The sequence below is a fragment of the Microcaecilia unicolor genome, chromosome 1 (genome assembly GCF_901765095.1).
Source record: "Microcaecilia unicolor chromosome 1, aMicUni1.1, whole genome shotgun sequence".
Classification (NCBI taxonomy): domain Eukaryota; kingdom Metazoa; phylum Chordata; class Amphibia; order Gymnophiona; family Siphonopidae; genus Microcaecilia; species Microcaecilia unicolor.
The window spans coordinates 343105686-343125353 of NC_044031.1; the positions used below are offsets into that span (position 1 = coordinate 343105686).

The 19668-nt window shown below is 41.9% G+C and overlaps 1 protein-coding gene across 1 annotated transcript in view; it reads right to left on the reverse strand.

Moving 5' to 3' along the window:
• The window catches only part of KIF15 (kinesin family member 15), a 1036090-nt gene that overhangs the window by 45363 nt on the left and 971059 nt on the right, over positions 1–19668 (reverse strand). The window contains 1 exon segment of the mRNA XM_030209299.1: positions 1764–1929. Within this exon segment, the coding sequence (XP_030065159.1) occupies positions 1764–1929 (166 nt within the window).

The window sequence follows — 19668 nt, forward strand, 5'->3', positions numbered from 1 at the left end:
ATAATGACAATATAAAATCTCTTCAACAAACTCAGTCTAACTTGATTAAGGAAAATATGCTGTTACATTATAAAAATGAAAATTTAGAGAATCAACTAAGGGCTAAAACTCTAAGGTTGATTAATTTTCCTAAAGTTACATCTATTGCTCCTTTAATAAATTTTAAGAAATATCTATCAGAGGTATTGAAGATCCTGAAGCAGGTCTATCCATCAGTCTCTAAGATATACTATATTCCACCATATAAAAAGGATAAAAAAGAAAACATCAATCAAGTTGCACAAGGAGCAGAAGTCTCATTTGATATGTTGAACCTTACAAAAATAATTCAAGATGATGTAACGGGTACTATACCAGCAACCGTAATAGTGACTTTTGTATTGGAACCAGATCGTGATTGGATTTTGAGACAATTTTTCCGTCATAGGGATGAACTCTTTATGAATTACAAGATTAGAATATTTCCTGATATTGCAAGAGCAACTCAAAACAGGCGTCAATTGTCCTTAAAACTTCGTCCCCGGGTCATACAGTTGGGTGGTTTATTTTGGCTTAACTTCCCCCTGCAAATATGTATTCAAAGTTAATTCAGTTAAATATATTTTCTATGACCCTATTCACTTGAGTTCCTTTTTAGATTTGAGGGTTGCTTCCAATCTACAGCCAGCAGTAATATTTATATCTACTCCACATAGCTACTGATGGCTTTATTTCCTAGCTTTAATCAGTGGAAAGCATATTTCATGGAATTGTACCTTGCTTTCTCTCCTATATTGTGGACTACAGACTGGAGGGGGGAATAACATACATTTTATAATTTGAATATTTGTATAATTTGAACTATATTACCTATGCCCCTCTATTTTCCAAATCAAGAGTTTTCTTGAACTGTTGTGAATATTTACAAAAATAAAATAATAAAAAAAATATATCCAACATATCAGTGAAGAACAGTGAGGGATAGGATCTAGGCACAGTGCATTGTCAGAGAATTAGCAAATGATGAGAAGGGAGAGATTGAGTCCTTTTGTCACACCTAGTATTATATGCAGATAGGCGAGTTAAAAATGACTGTAAATCTGATAGATTGTAGGGCAAAGTATTAGGGTTGCAGTGTTAGTTCACTTTAATATATAGAAATAAGGGTCAAACATTGTAAATGACCTTATTTGAAATTGGTGATTACCTTTCAAGAGTTAAGCTCTATCATAGCGAACAGCACAGTTATACTCAGTATGAACACTACAGAGTCAGGTCTGGGCTATAGGTAGTCCTCATACATCAGCTAATTAGGGGGTGGTGCACGTTATGTGGCAGAAGTCATTTGAACTGTAAAGTTTTACCATTGTACTTGTCTCAGCCAATGCACACTCCCTCCTCCCTTTCTTGAATTAAAATGGCATATGCAGACCACCCATGGCCTGACTACTATTTAAAACAAGAACTCTCTCTTTACTGACTCTATAAAAGGAGATCACCACTCAAAAAAGTGGAAAGAGGTCAAACGGGTTGCAGAGAAGGGGCTGAAATCTGAGGCAATTATTGAAACTTCTAGACAGAATGAAGGCAGTTATTAGGACAGTTATTGGTAATCTAACTGTGCATTATGTTAGCAATCAGCAGTCACTAGTGGATATGTGGTTTAGGAAAGGGGTATGAGAGTTTCATTGATCAGTTAAAGGGGTGCAGGAATCAAAAAAGGGTAAGAATCCCTGATGTAATCAAATGTGAAGAGAGAAATATTTCAAGTGTGGACTACTAACCTTCTCAAATCTGTCTCGCTCTTCACAGGCGACTTCAAATTTTGATCTCAATTGTTCTTTATCTTGGAAAGCTCTGGATTCCAAAGTTCTTGTCCGTTCTATTTCTTTGGACATCTCAGTTAAGGCATCCTTTGCAATTTGAAGGGCATTTCTTGTCTCTGCTAATCTGTCAATGTAAAAAGCAGATTTTGAAACACATTAAGTCTACAACTTGAGGCAAAGTGCTCCACAGATTTTACTTTTCAAAATTGCTTAGTTTCTTTAAGACTGACTTACTAAAATATGGGGCTGAAAAGAAGGGAGATAGAACAGTTTCACTGACTGCAAGGCATTAGAAAGTATGATAAAAGGTATTTTATGGATCATCAACAAGTACAGTTGATCATTTAACAAAATATATTACTTCAGATACTCAAATTCCATCAATCTTCCACTGCACATGGCCAACATAATCACAAACTGAAGTGGTAGGAAAGATAAGAACTGCAGCATAATAAATGCTATGTGACAGAAATGTTATTGACTGAAACTGATACGTTACGTAAATAGATTAACTAAGGAGCTACCAACATTTCACTGAATAAGTACAGAGGTGTGGTAGCCGTGTTAGTCCACTCTTAAAGGTTATCAATAGAAATCAAACAAAATAAAACATGGAAAAGAAAATAAGATGATACCTTTTTTATTGGACATAACTTAATACATTTGCATAAGTACAAAATTTTGTGAAAATCAAACCAATCATCACACTTATGGGCAAATCAGGATCCAGCTCTGAAAGAATTTAGCTAACTACTTCAACAAGATCACTCAAATCCGGTCTGACATATCCAAAGTTATCACAACAAAGGAAAACAAACTCCGATATGGTCTTGGATACTAGTATATGTACTACTCAGGGTATCAACATAGACCAGATTTGGGATTCTTTTCAACCACTGGCATGTGATGAGGTACATAAGTACATAAGTATTGCCATACTGGGAAAAACCAAAGGTCCATCAAGCCCAGCATCCTGTTTCCAACAGTGGCCAATCCAGGTCACAAATACCTGGCAAGATCCCAAAAATGTACAAAACATTTTCTACTGCTTATCCCAGAAATAGTGGATTTTCCCCAGTCCATTTAATAAACGGTCTATGGACTTTTCCTTTAGGAAGTCATCCAAACCTTTTTTAAACTCCGCTAAGCTAACCGCCTTTACCACATTCTCTGGCAACAATTCCAGAGTTTAATTACACGTTGAGTGAAGAAAACTTTTCTCCAATTCGTTTTAAATTTACTACATTGTAGCTTCATCGCATGCCCCCTAGTCCTAGTAGTTTTGGAAAGCGTGAACAGACGCTTCACATCTACCCGTTCAACTCCACTCATTATTTTATAGATCTCTATCATATCTCCCCTCAGCTGCCTTTTCTCCAAGCTGAAGAACCCTAGCCGCTTTAGCCTTTCCTCGTAGGGAAGTCGTCCCATCCCCTTTATCATTTTCATCGCCCTTCTCTGCACCTTTTCTAATTCCACTATATCTTTTTTGAGATGCGGCGACTATAATTGAACACAATATTCGAGGTGCGGTCGCACCATTGAGCGATACAAAGGCATTATAACATCCTCATTTTTGTTTTCCATTCCTTTTCTAATAATACCTAACATTCTATTTGCTTTATGATATAGTATTATACAAATATATATGTTTTTAATTGTATTTGATTTTATTTGCTTTTGTAGAGCCCCTGACGCAGCCCTTGTGGGCGAAACACAGTCTGTGTCGGGCGAATCTCTGAAAATAAAGTTTATAAACCATATCACTGATTGATCTGCTTTGTTTGTCTCCCAAAAGGTAAAATCACTGCTGCTGAAATGTTCACATTCTCATCGTTCCTTGATCACTGTCCTGAATTTTTGTATTTTTGTTTACATCTATTCCAAATGAGGCAGTTCAATGGCTGACGGCTAAATAACTGTGGGCAAAATTGTTCTTACACCTCTGCTGAAGGGCTCAGGACTAGAAATATCCTCAGCTGCAAACTACAAAGGCTATTGGCAAGCATAACTCTATCCACACCCACCCTGTTAGAATATCAATGATATGCTTTGATGTCCCCATGCATACTTCCTACCCACCCCCCTCCTCCCACCCTGTCAGACTGTCATAATAATGCTTGAATGCCTTCACTTATATACACGGTCAGCTAGTACATTTGCTTAGTTCCGATCTGAGGAAGAAGGGCAACCTTCGAAAGCTAATCAAGAAATGTATTAAGTTATGTCCAATAAAAAAGGTATCATCTTATTTTCTTTTCCATGTTTTATTTTGTTTGATTTCTATTGATAACATGTAGATGATGTAAACCTGTATCAGCAAGCAAATCTCGATATACTTAGAGAGATTTTCTATTTTACAAAGGTCACAATTTGACTTCACAACCGCACATTACTGCTTGTTCTAATCACATATATAAGTACATAAGTAATGCCATACTGGGAAAAGACCAAGGGTCCATCGAGCCCAGCATCCTGTCCACGACAGCGGCCAATCCAGGCCAAGGGCACCTGGCAAGCTTCCCAAACGTACAAACATTCTATACATGTTATTCCTGGAATTTTGGATTTTTCAAAGTCCGTTTAGTAGCGGTTTATGGACTTGTCCTTTAGGAATCCGTCCAACCCCTTTTTAAACTCTGCTAAGCTAACCGCCTTCACCACTTTCTCCGGCAACGAATTCCAGAGTTTAATTACACGTTGGGTGAAGAAAAATTTTCTCTGATTTGTTTTAAATTTACTACACTGTAGTTTCATCGCATGCCCCCTAGTCCTAGTATTTTTGGAAAGCGTGAACAGACGCTTCACATCCACCTGTTCCACTCCACTCATTATTTTATATACCTCTATCATGTCTCCCCTCAGCCGTCTCTTCTCCAAGCTGTATAGCCCTAGCCTCCTTAGTCTTTCTTCATAGGGAAGTCGTCCCATCCCCACTATCATTTTAGTCGCCCTTCGCTGCACCTTTTCCAATTCTACTATATCTTTCTTGAGATGCAGCGACCAGAATTGAACACAATACTCAAGGTGCGGTCGCACCATGGAGCGATACAACGGCATTATAACATCCTCACACCTGTTTTCCATACCTTTCCTAATAATACCCAACATTCTATTTGCTTTCTTAGCCGCAGCATCACCTTGCACTTGCTCACATTAAACATCATCTGCCATTTAGCCGCCCAGTCTCCCAGTCTCGTAAGGTCCTCTTGTAATTTTTCACAATCCTGTCGCGATTTAACGACTTTGTGTCATCAGCAAATTTAATTACCTCGCTAGTTACTCCCATCTCTAAATCATTTATAAATATATTAAAAAGCAGCGGTCCTAGCACGGACCCCTGAGGAACCCCACTAACTACCCTTCTCCATTATGAATACTGCCCATTTAACCCCACTCTCTGTTTCCTATCCTTCAACCAGTTTTTAATCCACAATAGGACATTTCCTCCTATCCCATGACCCTCCAATTTCCTCTGTAGCCTTTCATGAGGTACCTTGTCAAACGCCTTTTGAAAATCCAGATACACAATATCAACCGACTCCCCTTTGTCCACATGTTTGTTCACTCCTTCAAAGAATTGAAGTAAATTGGTCAGGCAAGATTTCCCCACACAAAAGCCATGCTGACTTGGTCTCAGTAATCCATGTCCTCGGATGTGCTCTGTAATTTTGTTTTTAATAATAGCCTCTACCATTTTCCCAGGCACCGACGTCAGACTCACCGGTCTATAATTTCCCGGATCTCCCCTGGAGCCTTTTTTAAAAATGGGCGTTACATTGGCCACCTTCCAATCTTCCGGTACCACGCTCGATTTTAAGGATAAGTTGCATATCACTAGCAGTAGCTCCGCAAGCTCGTTTTTCAGTTCTATCAGTACTCTAGGATGAATACCATCCGATCCAGGAGATTTGCTACTCTTCAGTTTGCCGAACTGCCCCATTAGGTCCTCCAGGTTTACCGTGAAGTCAGTAAGTTTCTCCGACTCGTCCGCTTGAAATACCATTTCCGACACCGGTATCCCACCCAAATCTTCCTCGGTGAAGACCGAAGCAAAGAATTCATTCAGTCTCTCCGTTACGTCTTTGTCTTCCTTGATCGCCCCTTTTACCCCTCGGTCATCCAGCGGCCCAACCGATTCTTTTGCCGGCTTCCTGCTTTTAATATACCGAAAAAAATTTTTACTATGTTTTTTTGCCTCTAATGCTATCTTTTTTTCATACTCCCTCTTGGCCTTCTTAATCTGCGCCTTGCATTTGCTTTGACACTCCTTATGCTGTTTCTTGTTATTTTCAGACGGTTCCTTCTTCCATTTTCTGAAGGCGTTTCTTTTAGCCCTAATAGCTTCCTTCACCTCACTTTTCAACCAGGCCGGGTGTCTTTTGGACTTCCGTCTTTCTTTTCTAATTCGCGGAATATGTATGGCCTGGGCCTCCAGGATGGTATTTTGAACAGCGTCCACGCCTGTTGTACAGTTTTTACTCTCTCAGTTGCCCCCCTAAGTTTTTTTTTTACCGTTCTTCTCATTTTATCATAGTCTCCTTTTTTAAAGTTAAACGCTAACTTATTTGACTTTCTGTGTACAGTTACTTCAAAGTCGATGTCAAAACTGATCATATTATGGTCACTGTTATCAAGCGGCCCCAGTACCATAACGTCCCTCACCAGATCATGCGCTCCATTAAGGACCAAGTCTAGAATTTTTCCTTCTCTCGTCGGCTCCTGCACCAGTTGCTCCATAAAGCTGTCCTTGATTTCATCAAGGAATTGTATCTCTATAGCGTGTCCCGATGTTACATTTACCCAGTCTATATTTGGATAATTGAAGTTAAACAATATCTATGTAAGGGGGATCAGGTAATACTACTCCAGTTTGATATTTCAGTGGCTTTTGATAACAAGAAGCAGCATAAGGAGTGTCAAAGCAAATGCAAGGCGCAGATAAAGAAGGTCAAGAGGGATTACGAAAAAAAGATAGAATTAGAGGCAAAAAAGCATAGTAAATTTTTTTTCGGTAAAAGCAGGAAGCTGGCAAAAGAATCGGTTGGACCGCTAGATGACCGAGGGGTAAAAGGGGCGATCAAGGAAGACAAAGACGTAGCGGAGAGATTGAATGAATTCTTAGCTTCGGTCTTCACAGAGGAAGATTTGGATGGGATACCGGTGTCAGAAATGATATTTCAAGCAGACGAGTCGGAGAAACTTACTGACTTCACGGTAAACCTGGAGAACGTAATGGGGCAGTTCGGCAAACTGAAGAGTAGCAAATCTCCTGGACTGGATGGTATTCATCCTAGAGTACTGATAGAGCTGAAAAATGAGCTTCCGGAGCTACTGCTAGTGATATGCAATTTATCTTTAAAATTGAGAGTGGTACCGGAAGATTGGAGGGTGGCCAATGTAATGCCCATTTTTAAAAAAGGTTCCAGGGGAGATCCTGGAAATTATAGACCGGTGAGTCTGACGTCGGTGCCGGGGAAAATGGTAGAGGCTATTATTAAAAACAAAATTACAGAGCACATCCGAGGACATGGATTACTGAGACCGAGTCAGCACGGCTTTTGTGTGGGGAAATCTTGCCTGATCAATTTACTTCAATTCTTTGAAGGCGTAAACAAACATGTGGACAAAGGGGAGCCGCTTGATATTGTGTATCTGGATTTTCAAAAGGCGTTTGACAAGGTACCTCATGAAAGGCTACACAGGAAATTGGAGGGTCATGGGATAGGAGGAAAAGTCCTATTGTGGTTTAAAAACTGGTTGAAGGATAGGAAACAGAGAGTGGGGTTAAATGGGCAGTATTCACAATGGAGAAGGGTAGTTAGTGGGGTTCCTCAGGGGTCTGTGCTAGGACCGCTGCTTTTTAATATATATATAAATGATTTAGAGATGGGAGTAACTAGCGAGGTAATTAAATATGCTGATGACACACAGTTATTCAAAGTCGTTAACTCGCGACAGGATTGTGAAAAATTACAGAAGGACCTTACAAGACTGGGAGACTGGGCGGCTAAATGGCAGATGATGTTTAATGTGAGCAAGTGCAAGGTGATGCATGTGGGAAAAAAGAACCCGAATTATAGCTACGTCATGCAAGGTTCCACGTTAGGAGTTACGGACCAAGAAAGGGATCTGGGTGTCGTCGTCGATAATACACTGAAATCTTCTGCTCAGTGTCCTGCTGCGGCTCGGAAATTGAATAGAATGTTGGGTATTATTAGGAAAGGTATGGAAAACAGGTGTGAGGATGTTATAATGCCGTTATATCGCTCCATGGTGCGACCGCACCTTGAGTATTGTGTTCAATTCTGGTCACCGCATCTCAAGAAAGATATAGTGGAATTGGAAAAGGTGCAGCGAAGGGCAACTAAAATGATAGCGGGGATGGGACGGCTTCCCTATGAAGAAACATTAAGGAGGCTAGGGCTTTTCAGCTTGGAGAAGAGACGGCTGAGGGGAGACATGATAGAGGTATATAAAATAATGAGTGGAATGGAACAGGTGGATGTGAAGCGTCTCTTCACGCTTTCCAAAAATACTAGGACTAGGGGGCATGCGATGAAACTACGGTGTAGTAAATTTAAAACAAATCGGAGAAACGTTTTCTTCACCCAACGCGTAATTAAACTCTGGAATTCGTTGCCGGAGAACGTGGTGAAGGCGGTTAGCTTGGTAGAGTTTAAAAAGGGGTTAGACGCTTTCCTAAAGGAGAAGCCCATAAACCACTACTAAATGGACTTGGGAAAAATCCACAATTCCAGGAATAGCATGTATAGAATGTATGTACGTTTGGGAAGCTTGCCAGGTGCCCTTGGCCTGGATTGTCCGCTGTTGTGGACAGGGTGCTGGGCTCGATGGACCCTTGGTCTTTTCCCAGTGTGGCATTACTTATGTACTTATGATACAGCTGATCATGTAATACTGCTGGAACAGCTGGATCAGATAGGTATCTCAGACACTGTTTTTAAATGGTTCCGTGAATTCCTATCAAATCGAAGGTTAAACAAAATAACCAACTTTCCCACTACTGGTCTCTGAAGTGTGGGGTCCCTCAGAGATTCCCACTTTCTCCAATTCTGTTTAATTTCTTTATGTCCTCTCTTGGTTCAATATACTTGGGGTTAGGTGAACTATTATTATCTTATGCTGATGACATTTTGCTTCTTCTACCAATATCCCCTTCACATCATGATCTAACCCAGTCAGTAACAGCTGGGATGAATACTATCCAAAATTGGGCTCTGATAAATAAACTAAAACTAAATACTCAAGGATCATGTGGTTCCGGGGATTGTTGTCCCAACTTATTACATTGTGCAATGACATATCTAATAGTAGAATCTGAAGCTAGAGTACTTGGGGAAGTTCTTGACTGCTACCTAATAGTCTCCTCTCACATTAATCAATTATGGAAAAAAAAACACTGTTTAAAACGAGGCAGCTAAGGCTAGCTCGGTCATTTTTTGTCTAGAAAGGCTTCACACTACTGGTCTAAATGCTGATCCTGCTGCATCTAGACTACTATAACATCTTAAAGCTGCTTGCATAGTTTTTCTAAATGTATATGGCTTTACATCTGATCTGTTGAATAATGTATCATCATGTATGGTTCGATTTGATAGACTAAAAGATCAATTGTTCCTGTCATCTCTGTTCTGCAAGGGCATTAGTTTCGAGAAGATTTTTAGTTCCCTCTTTCCTGTACCAATAGGAGTCCCTCTTTCCTGTACGAATAACTTCTCTATGGGACTCCCTCCCTCTTACTATAAGGCCAGATAACAGCTATATTAGCTTTAGGAAGAAGTTAAAAACTTTATTCCCAAAGGCTTTTAAATGATCATCCAATACTGCTTCTATAGAAAGTATATCCTCTAACTGCTTATAGGACTGTTTTTTTCTAATGGTTTTTGAACTGTGGTTATCTTGTGTTTTACAAATTGATGTAAACTAATTTGTTGTAAACTACACTGAACCCTGAAGAGGGGATTTTAGTGGTATATAAGATTTGACTTGATTTGAAAAGCACAAAGATCAGATATCTCCTCAGGCGCCTACCAGCACAGAAAGCTTGGCTCAGCTCAATTCACAGTTTAGAAACAAAAAAAAGGAGAGGGGAACACCACAATATTACTAGACTATTTGACAAGCTCCTGTTCATTAACAAATCAAGGCTAAAAATACAACACTCCTGTAACTAGCACAACCATAGCCAGGAATGAACATGTGTGAAACACTCCCACTACTTTGATTGGAAAAGTCTTCTATAATGGTTACTCTATACACTATAAACTGGCCAAAGGAATAGGGGATCCTTCTTGCTAGGCAAGGAATATGCAGAAGGATGAACTTCTATATAGCTAGATAATCTAACCTGAATGGAAACATATTAAATGGCATTTTTATGTATTTTAATTAACTTATTGCATTTATAAGCTTCTTTGTAAGAGGTTCTAGGCAGTTTACAAATCAAATTACATAAATGTGATCCCTTAAGGACGTCTCACTGAGTGGAGGAAAAGGGATGGGATGCAGCATTCAGACCCGGTGTCCCTCGAGATCCCAGTGAAAGCCAGGCAAGTTTCCAGGAGAATTAGTCTAAATTCCCCAAGGAAAGCCGCTCTTCCCCATACGAAGGACCACCTCATAAGTTACAGAATTATGAATCTGCCTACCTGGAAGAGCAAGAAACACACTTGCTTCGAGGGGAAAATGTATACTTTCCATGTTCCTGGTGAGGCAGGGCTAACAAATGGCTTTATGATTCCTACATACCGTGGGAGCCCAGAGACAGGGAGGCAAAGCACTCTGGGGAATGTACTAGGAACAGCAAGGCACCAATGAGAAGCAGGGATCTCTAGGATGCATTTCCTAAGGGAAAGGAAAGGGAAGGTGGGCTAGCACAGGCTCGAAAATGCTCCCTGGGACAAGTAGAGAGTACAGCAGTCCCAGCTGACAGAAATGGAAGTTATTCCTGAACAAGAGCTGATGGATAATACTGAACCCTGGTCAGAAATTGCATCAGAAAGTACGGACGATTCATAATAAGCAAGCAGCTAGAAAAACTTGAGCTGGATTCTTTTGCTATGTGGCTCCAGTAACCTAGAAATCACTGGGGATAATTTGAGAGCGGGAGACTCGCCCTGAGGCAGTTGTGATCCAGTTGGTGGGAGGAGGGTGCTAGAGTAGAGCATGAGTGGCAGGTGCAGGCGGACCTGAGCTGAAGGATAGACCCTCTTAAGTGGCTGCGGGGTTGCCCCAGGTGGGTGGCTAGGCGTTTCGTGAAAGATGGCCACGCTCAATGCACAGAGGACCAGCAGCAGACTTACACATGTAACTCAGGATCTTTAATTGATTCCGGGAGACCGTCCAGTCGGAGATTACTCCATTGAAACTGGTTCTCCGAATCCTTGATATTATCCTCTAATTGAGCCAGCTTTAACTGCATATCTTGACTGTCATGCTGTTGGAGCTTGTCTTCTACGTCAGAAAGGCATTACTGATAAGCCAAAAAATCAGTTCTTAAAGTTTCCAATTTACCATCTACAGACTCCAGCTTATCAGCAAGTTTTTGTAGTTTATCATCCATGGAGGATTCCAGCAATGTTGACACCTCTGCTGCAATCTCAGCAGCCCAGGCTGAGCCTACCGACGGCTGGCCCAAGGATTCGTCATCCACCATTTTGTTGTCCCCAAGCTCCGTCTTTCCGCAGTATTCTCGAGGGCATGGGCAGCAGCTAGTGAGATCAAAAGCCACTTTTTAGAAATGAAGATCCTCAGAAAGGGGAATATAAAAGAAAAATTCCACTACAGCAGCCCAGGCTCTAGATGTTATGTATGGGGCTTAGGAGCTCAGCTCTTCGACACCCGCTTACTAGCTTGGCATCATGTGATCTACCAAGATCACATGATTTATATAAGGGGCGTTTAATATATGGCCTGCCTGAACCTGGAATGTGGCCCTCTTAAGAGTTTTAATACACTTGATTTTGAAACATTGTAGAGCTATTTGGTGGATATGAGGTCAATTTCAGAAAAGATTCACAGATTTTGATGAGTATAAATCATGCTACATAACAGGCTTAATCATTCATGTGCCCCCCCCCCCCCCACAGATTTCTGATCCTGTGGGCCCCCCCCAAAACACAGATTTCTGTTCACGTAGTCCCCCCCCCCACAAACAAGGATTTCTGATCACGTGCCCCCCCATAAACAAGGATTTCTGATCATGTGGCCCTCTCCCCACAAACATGGATTTCTGATCATGTGGCCTACTGTTGAAAAAACAAACAAACTTTGATGCCCCAACTTATACAATGAACAGTTGCAATAGGATCTAAAGCAACTGCAACAGAACTGTGGTCCATTAGACCTGAAAAGAGTTAATTAAGTATAGACAGAAAAGATGTCTTTGTAGAATGACGCTGGCAGAAACCCAAGTAATAAAGACCTAACAAAGATATTCACTCAGCTGTATCATAACCCACTCAATAAGCTTCCATAAAAAGGGAAGAATTGAAAACAGCTTATAATTCCACACAAAAACTCAGTCAAGTGAAGGTTTCTTTGATATCAGTTAAATCATTGCTTGCACTACTCTTTTTGAGACAACTCCAGAACTAAAAGATAAAATATTAATGGAGGCTAAAAAAGGAGCAAGATTCAGAGTGAAGTTTTTCAGCAAAAATCATTAAGTTGAGATGTAATCTTAGACCTATCATAAAGGAAACTCTTCAAACAGTCTCAAAGCATTCTCATTTCCTCTTATTTCAACATTTACTTGAACAAAAACCATTTAATAGCTATTTTATGAACAAAGGAAGTGGTCAGTCACTGGACAGGCACAGTTCTATTCCTTATCTCAGAGGGTTCCCTAGCACCAGCTTGAACATTTTTCACAATTGCAAATAGAGCTTATGGGTTGGAAAATTAGTAGCACCAATTTGCATTGAAAAACAAATGCTTTGCAACTTTACATGGAGAACAGAAAGTGGGAGAGCGACCAAGGATATCAGAGACTGGAGGATGTTCTTAAAATGAAAATTTATTAAGAGTTTCGAAGACTCGACACAACGTCGTGTTTCGGCCGTCAGGCCTGCATCAGGAGTCTATAAAAACATACATTTATATACAATGAAGAAACAATAAAATTACAAAAAATGTATAATATATATATATATACACATATAGAGTAGTATATATGTGTGTACAATAAAGCTATGTATGTGAAGAAATGTGCATGACAATTCTGAAAACAGAAAAATTGTGAAACACATGCTTATGTGGACTGTGTAAATGTACATGGTTTACTGGAAGACAAAACACATACATTTATATATATGATAGAGAACGAGGAGCACATACGTTGCTATATAACTGGAAAATAAACAATTATGAATGTATGTAATTTTTAAACTGGAAAATTAACAAATGTTGAACTATAATTTTCATCGAATAAAACAAAAAATCTTTATAATGCAAAGGAATAATGATTTTTTAACGAATTATTAATAAATGATGCAAATTATGAAAATAATGCATTTGAAGTTCCTTTATATTACAATTATAAAATGTTTGACTCACATACATGTTTGGGTTTGGTGTCTTTAAAATAATAATATCAACCACATAAATAAAACTTAACTGAGAGACACAATTTAAAATTATAGCCATGATCACGTGACGCCATGGCGGAGGGCAGACGTGCCTGAAGAGCTCTCCGACCCCGATCCTCCTGCCCCGTTGGGCTGGACAAGCACGGACCCAGAGTGTGTGCTAAAACACATCGGAGCATAGATTAAACCCCAGCGAGTGAGTATCGGACAGCATACGCCGGGGATGGCTGCGAAAACCACTCAAAAAGAGAAGTTGCGGCAAAAACAACCAGACCCCAAAATGGCGTCCTCGCCGGAAAAATCTAGCACAGCAGTTTCTTTGGCGTGGGTGGCGGAGGTAACGGCGGAGATGTCCGCCGTTATGGAGGAGCTACTAGAACGCAGATTAGCCCCCATCGACTCCAAATTGGAGAAGCTGCACTCGCGGATGGAAGACTTGGCGAGAGAATGCGTGGCCTGTCAAACTCGAACGAGCGTGGTGGAGGATAAGTTACAGGAGGTGGAGACCGAACAAAAAATGTCCAGAGGACGTGTTGAAGCGCTAGAACAAAAAGTAGAAGAACTGGAGAATCGTTCTAGACGCAACAATCTGCGTCTGGTGGGACTTCCAGAGGCCATGGGCGGCAGGGACTTAATCATGGAGCTGGAACGCTGGCTTACCGCAAGAGTGGCCTTCCCTGTGCACATGGGCCCTCAGAGTAGAGAGGGCTCACCGTACCTCGTACAGACAACACCAATAAGCCCAGAGTACTCATTCTGCGGGTTTTGAATTTTCAACATAAACAATATATTTTGCAAGCCTCCAGGAAAGACAATGTGCTGATATATGAACAGAAACGAATACTATGTTTTCAAGATTATTCGGCGGGGGTGGCGGGGAGACGCCGCACCTTCTCCCCAGTGTGTACAGCATTGTTTAACCAGAAGATTAAATGTACCCAGCGCAGCTGAAGATCGGGTATAAAGGATCAACGCGTGTGTTTGACGCAGTGGAGGAGGCGAAAAAATTTGTGGCCCAGATCGAGGCAGAAGACATGGGAAGCACTGGGAGAGACACCCCGGCATGAATCAGAGGAGAGGACGGGGTGTTACGCTGTCTCTTAACTAGAGAGAGATCACATGGACATCAGCCACAGTTTCGCAAGGTTTGATTAGATAACAGATCGTCTCAACAGTTGCTGTTAATGTTTGTTAACTAGAGAGAGATCTCATGGACATCAGCCACAGTTTCGACAGGTTTGATTAGATAACAGATCATTTCAACAGTTGAGGTTAATGTTTGTTAACGTTGCATAGGGCATAAGGTTTATGAATAACTGGAGGGGTTTATACCCACACAACTTACATTACAGAGACTGGCCTCAATAATACAATGGACAAACCACTGGAGGGGGAACCTGAAAAATTTATATTGATCGGGGCCTGCCCACACCAAAGCCCGATTGAAGGTATAAATGATCTTAATATGTACTATTATATGAGGGGGGACATAATCTGAGAAGTATAAGAAATCTGTATTAGGGGAATATATTGTTTGTCGAGGGTCGATTGCTAAGGGGTTTAGAGAACAAAATAGATGGGCTTTAAAAGTCCAGAGTATATAACGGATGAGATGCATGAAGGGGGGGAGGTCGGGAGGCGACAAATGTGATCGGTTCCTATATTGGGAAACATGGAACAAGGGGGGAGGGGACAAGAATGGGGTGGGGGGATGGGTAGGGGAAGGAGTAGAGATTTGGGGGGGAGGGATAAAAGGGAACAAAGCCAACCAATGCGTCAGGGGGAGGGGAAGAACACTGAAACAGAGACAAGGCAAATGTCGAGAGTGGGATTGGGGGGGCATAGGCTGGGGTGCCCCCCTGGCAAGACAACATGAAAAGAGAGATACATTACAGAGCATAGTAGGCCCTATAGATTATGGTTAGGCTCGTTACTTGGAACGTGGGGGGTATACACTCACCCATAAAGAGAACAAAAATCTTGCAACAGTTACAGAGAAATAATATAGATATGCCTTGCTGCAAGAAACACACCTTAACCAGGAGGAACATGCAAAACTCAGGACATGGTGGGTGGAGGAATGCGTCTCAGCGGGAGCACAAGGGAAAAAAGGAGGGGTAGCAATATTAATTCGTAAAGGGCTGACCACAGCGGTACGCCCCATGGTGACGGACGCAAGAGGCCGTTATGTGCTCGTGGAAGTGGAGATATCGGGACAAAAACTGTTAGTAGGCAATATCTACGCCCCTAATCAATTTGATAAGCACTTTTACAACCAAATATTACAACATTTACTCTCATATCGAGGGGAACAGATGCTGGTAGGGGGAGACTTTAATACGGTATGGGATGCCTCGATCGACAGCACCCAGGGTAAAAGAAGTGATTCGGCGGCGTCTAATAAGGGCTTGAAAAGATTAGGACAGACGCTGCACTTGATAGATGTGTGGAGGGTGTTACATCCCACTGAAAGAGATTATACTCACCACGCGAGAGCCCACGCATCCCAAGCCAGAATAGGTTATATATTAATCACTGAAAACATGCTAGGAAAGGTAAAGGATACGCATATAGGGCCTTACACGATCTCAGATCATGCGTGGGTGAGTATGGAATGGGAATGGGAGGAACGAAGACACAAAGGGGGCTCCTGGCAGTTTCCGCTAGAACTGACTGGTGACGAGAAATTTAAGACCAAGTTAAAGGAGAATTGGGAAGATTATACAGCAACGAACCGGCAACACATAGAGAACCCAATTCTATTTTGGGATGCAGCGAAAGCCGTGCTGCGAGGCGAAATAATTAGTTACCATCATCACCTTAGATCAGCTAGGAATAGGGAAATTATAAGACTAAGTAAATTGATATGCAAGGCTCGGCAAGGCCTATGGCCGGACACACACAGAATCACATCGAGCTAATCTTTTGGAAACCCAAGTCACATTAAACACATTGTTGCACCAGCGGGCTTCGAAGTCTCAAGCATATTATAAATTTCACTTACACAGATTTGGGAATAAAGCAGGGCGCCTATTAGCAAGATTAGCCAACCCAAGAGGGAGCAAGAGACAGGTCCTACAAGTGAGAGGGGAACAAGGGAAAATGGAACATACAGCAGAAAAGATATGTGAGGCGTTTGCCAAATTCTATGATAATCTATACATGACGCCGGAGGACAGGGGGCTATCAGAGTCTCTATACTTAGACAATTTAGACATGCCGGCTCTCAGCCAAAGGGATAAAGATAAATTGAATGAACCAATCACGGAGGCTGAAGCAATGCTGGGTATAAAACAAGGACAATTGCTTAAAGCGCCTGGTCCTGATGGGCTCCGTATAGAATTTTATAAGATCCTAGGGGAACACATTGTTCCGACATTAACTAAATATTTCAACAGCATAATTGACAAGGAACAGCCCCCGGAAGGCCTATCTTTAGCACATATAGTGGTGCTGCCCAAGCCCGGTAGGGATCCACAATGTGTGGAGTCATACCGTCCAATTTCCCTATTGAATGTGGAAATTAAATTGCTAGCAAAAATCCTGGCCAACCGCATGAAACAGGTCCTGCCGAAACTAATTCATGAAGCCCAAACGGGATTTGTGGAGGGCAGGATAATAGCGAAGAACTTGCGGAAAATCATAGGGGCTCTAGAAAGGAGGAAGCTTACAGATACACCATCCCTCCTAATGACGCCGAAAAGGCGTTCGACAAAGTACACTGGGCATTCCTGTTCGCCGCATTAAATAAATACGGGTTCGATGGTCACTTTATGTCAAGGATTCGGGCCCTCTATCATAGACCAAAAGCGAAGATACGGGTTAACGGACTGGAATCAGAGGAGTTTCAGATATATAGAGGAACCCGACAAGGATGCCTGTTATCCCCGTTGCTATTTGTCTTATCGCTTGACCCATTGATCAGAGACATCGAGGCTAGTCAAACGATACAGGGTATGCGCATAGACCAGGCCGAATTCAAAATAGCAGCCTTTGCAGATGATCTCTTAGTATTGCTTACAAAACCTAAGTCATCGTTCACGGCTTGGAAGAATATGGAGACTATGCAGGTCTAAAACTGAATTTGACTAAGTCAGAAGCCTTGGCCTCCTCGGAGGAAGTGAGGGCCCTATGGGGTCAGGGTTTCCCTTTAAGCTGGGCAGAAGGATCTTTTAAATACTTGGGGATTCAACTGACCATGGAGTTAGAAAAACTGCATGACTTAAACGTACACACCCTGTTAGAAGGGACAAGACATCGACTAGATAGTTGGGAAGGCCTCCCGTTATTAGTTGGCAGGATAAATCTAATACGCATGGTGATATTCCCAAAGTGGTTGTATCTCCTGCAGACACTCCCCCTTCGACTGACACGCAAAGAATTAATGAACATTAACAGGGCCTTTAGCAGGTTCTGTTGGGCGAGAAAGAAACCCCAAATAAAGGCCACAGTGATGAAAGGGAGATGGAATAGGGGAGGATTGGGAGTGCCAGACCTTGCCTTATACAACCAAGCTTGTCTCCTCCGACATATAGGAGACTGGGTAGGCCACTCAAATGTCTTTACACCATTGAAAATGGAACAGGAATATTTCGCTCCATATGATGTTATCACATTATTGCACTTAGAACAGGGACAAATCCCAGCCCAGTTTAAACGTTGCCATTTGCTGCAATCCATGCGTAAGGCATGGAAGGAGCTAGTTAGGACCCTGGGAGGAATACCAGGAACATCAGAACTCTTAACATTTAGAGGGAACCCGAGTTTTGAGCCCGGACAAACTAACTCAGCCTTCCTTCGATGGGAGGCACAGGGAATCACAAAAGTGGAACATCTGCTAGGAAGGGAAGGAGATATCATGAAATTCGAAGACCTGCAAAATAAGATAGGGAATACATGGGGTGACTATTTTGCGTTTGTACAAGCTAAACATTATATTTCTAGCCTTAACCAACCGGCACTCCAATCAAAAATTGGAGGTCAGATACAAGCCTTCTTCCTGGCGCTGGAAGCAATAGGAATGACAGTATCTTCTATAAGCTGAGCAATGGAGAAAAACGCCCCCATAAAAAACTTGGACTATATTAAACAAAAATTGGAACATGAATCGGGAGGGTCATTAGAGAGGTGGGATGTAGGGGCCACACTGAGGCGCATCCTGATGCTCACCATAGACGAAAGGCTTAGGGAGAGTGGATATAGAGTGGTAATGAGGGCATATGTGTCAGGAAAGCAATGGGGACACATGAACACCATGAGGAATGTGAAATGTGTCAAATGTGACCAAGAAGCCCCCACACTATTTCATGCCTTTTGGGATTGCCCTGGAGTCCGTATGTTTTGGAGACGAATTCAATGTTTTCTGACTGCCACGACACAGACACCGGTAAGGGGGGCATGGGAACACTACGTGCTGGACACGCAACCAGCATTTACTGCATTGGCGAAAGGGCCTAGGCTTTGGTGCCGTAAGGTCTGCCTGATAGCACGTAAGACTATATTGCAAAAATGGGTATCTCCCGATCCACCTGCCTATTGGCACTGGCGAAACCAAATACACGCGATGGCCACATGGGAAGCCAGAGAGGCAAAAGGTAATCCAAAATGGAAAAAATGTTTCATGCAAATATGGGGACTTTATTTACAAGGGCTTAGCCCAAGGGGCAGAAGTCTATTGCTCAACATGTTGTGACATAGTTACGGTTATTTACAAAGAGAGTAAATCTCCTCCCGAACAAAGGTTGGCAAGGGGGAGGGAGTGTAGGAGTGGAGCGCCGGATACTACCCGAATACTACTGACCAACAGAACAACCTCATGTTTTGTGCCTACTGATGGACTTATACTTATGCATTCTACCTCTGCTTTTGGCTTTTAGCCACACTTTATTAATGCACTGGACCTTTGTGCCTTACCCAGTTTTACTGTTTACTAATGTAAGACAGAATGCAGGGCTATTAGATATATAGCTTGTAACTGTAACTGTAGTAGCAAGGCTTATACAAGATCAGCTTGCACGTAGGTGCCACATGAATAGGTGGCCTTGGAGGGTGCTAACACCCCCGCCCTGCATCTCTGAGCCAGACGAACCTTATCTCCTGTGCTAGAAAGGAGCATTGTGTGTGTGTGTGGAAGGAGCTGCTAAGTTTCGTTTCTCTTGCCAGTATCATTTCAGTGTTATGACGTGTGTACGTACTGGGAACTACAAACGTGTACTGTAAGAACTACAAATGTTTACTGCGCATGCCAATTA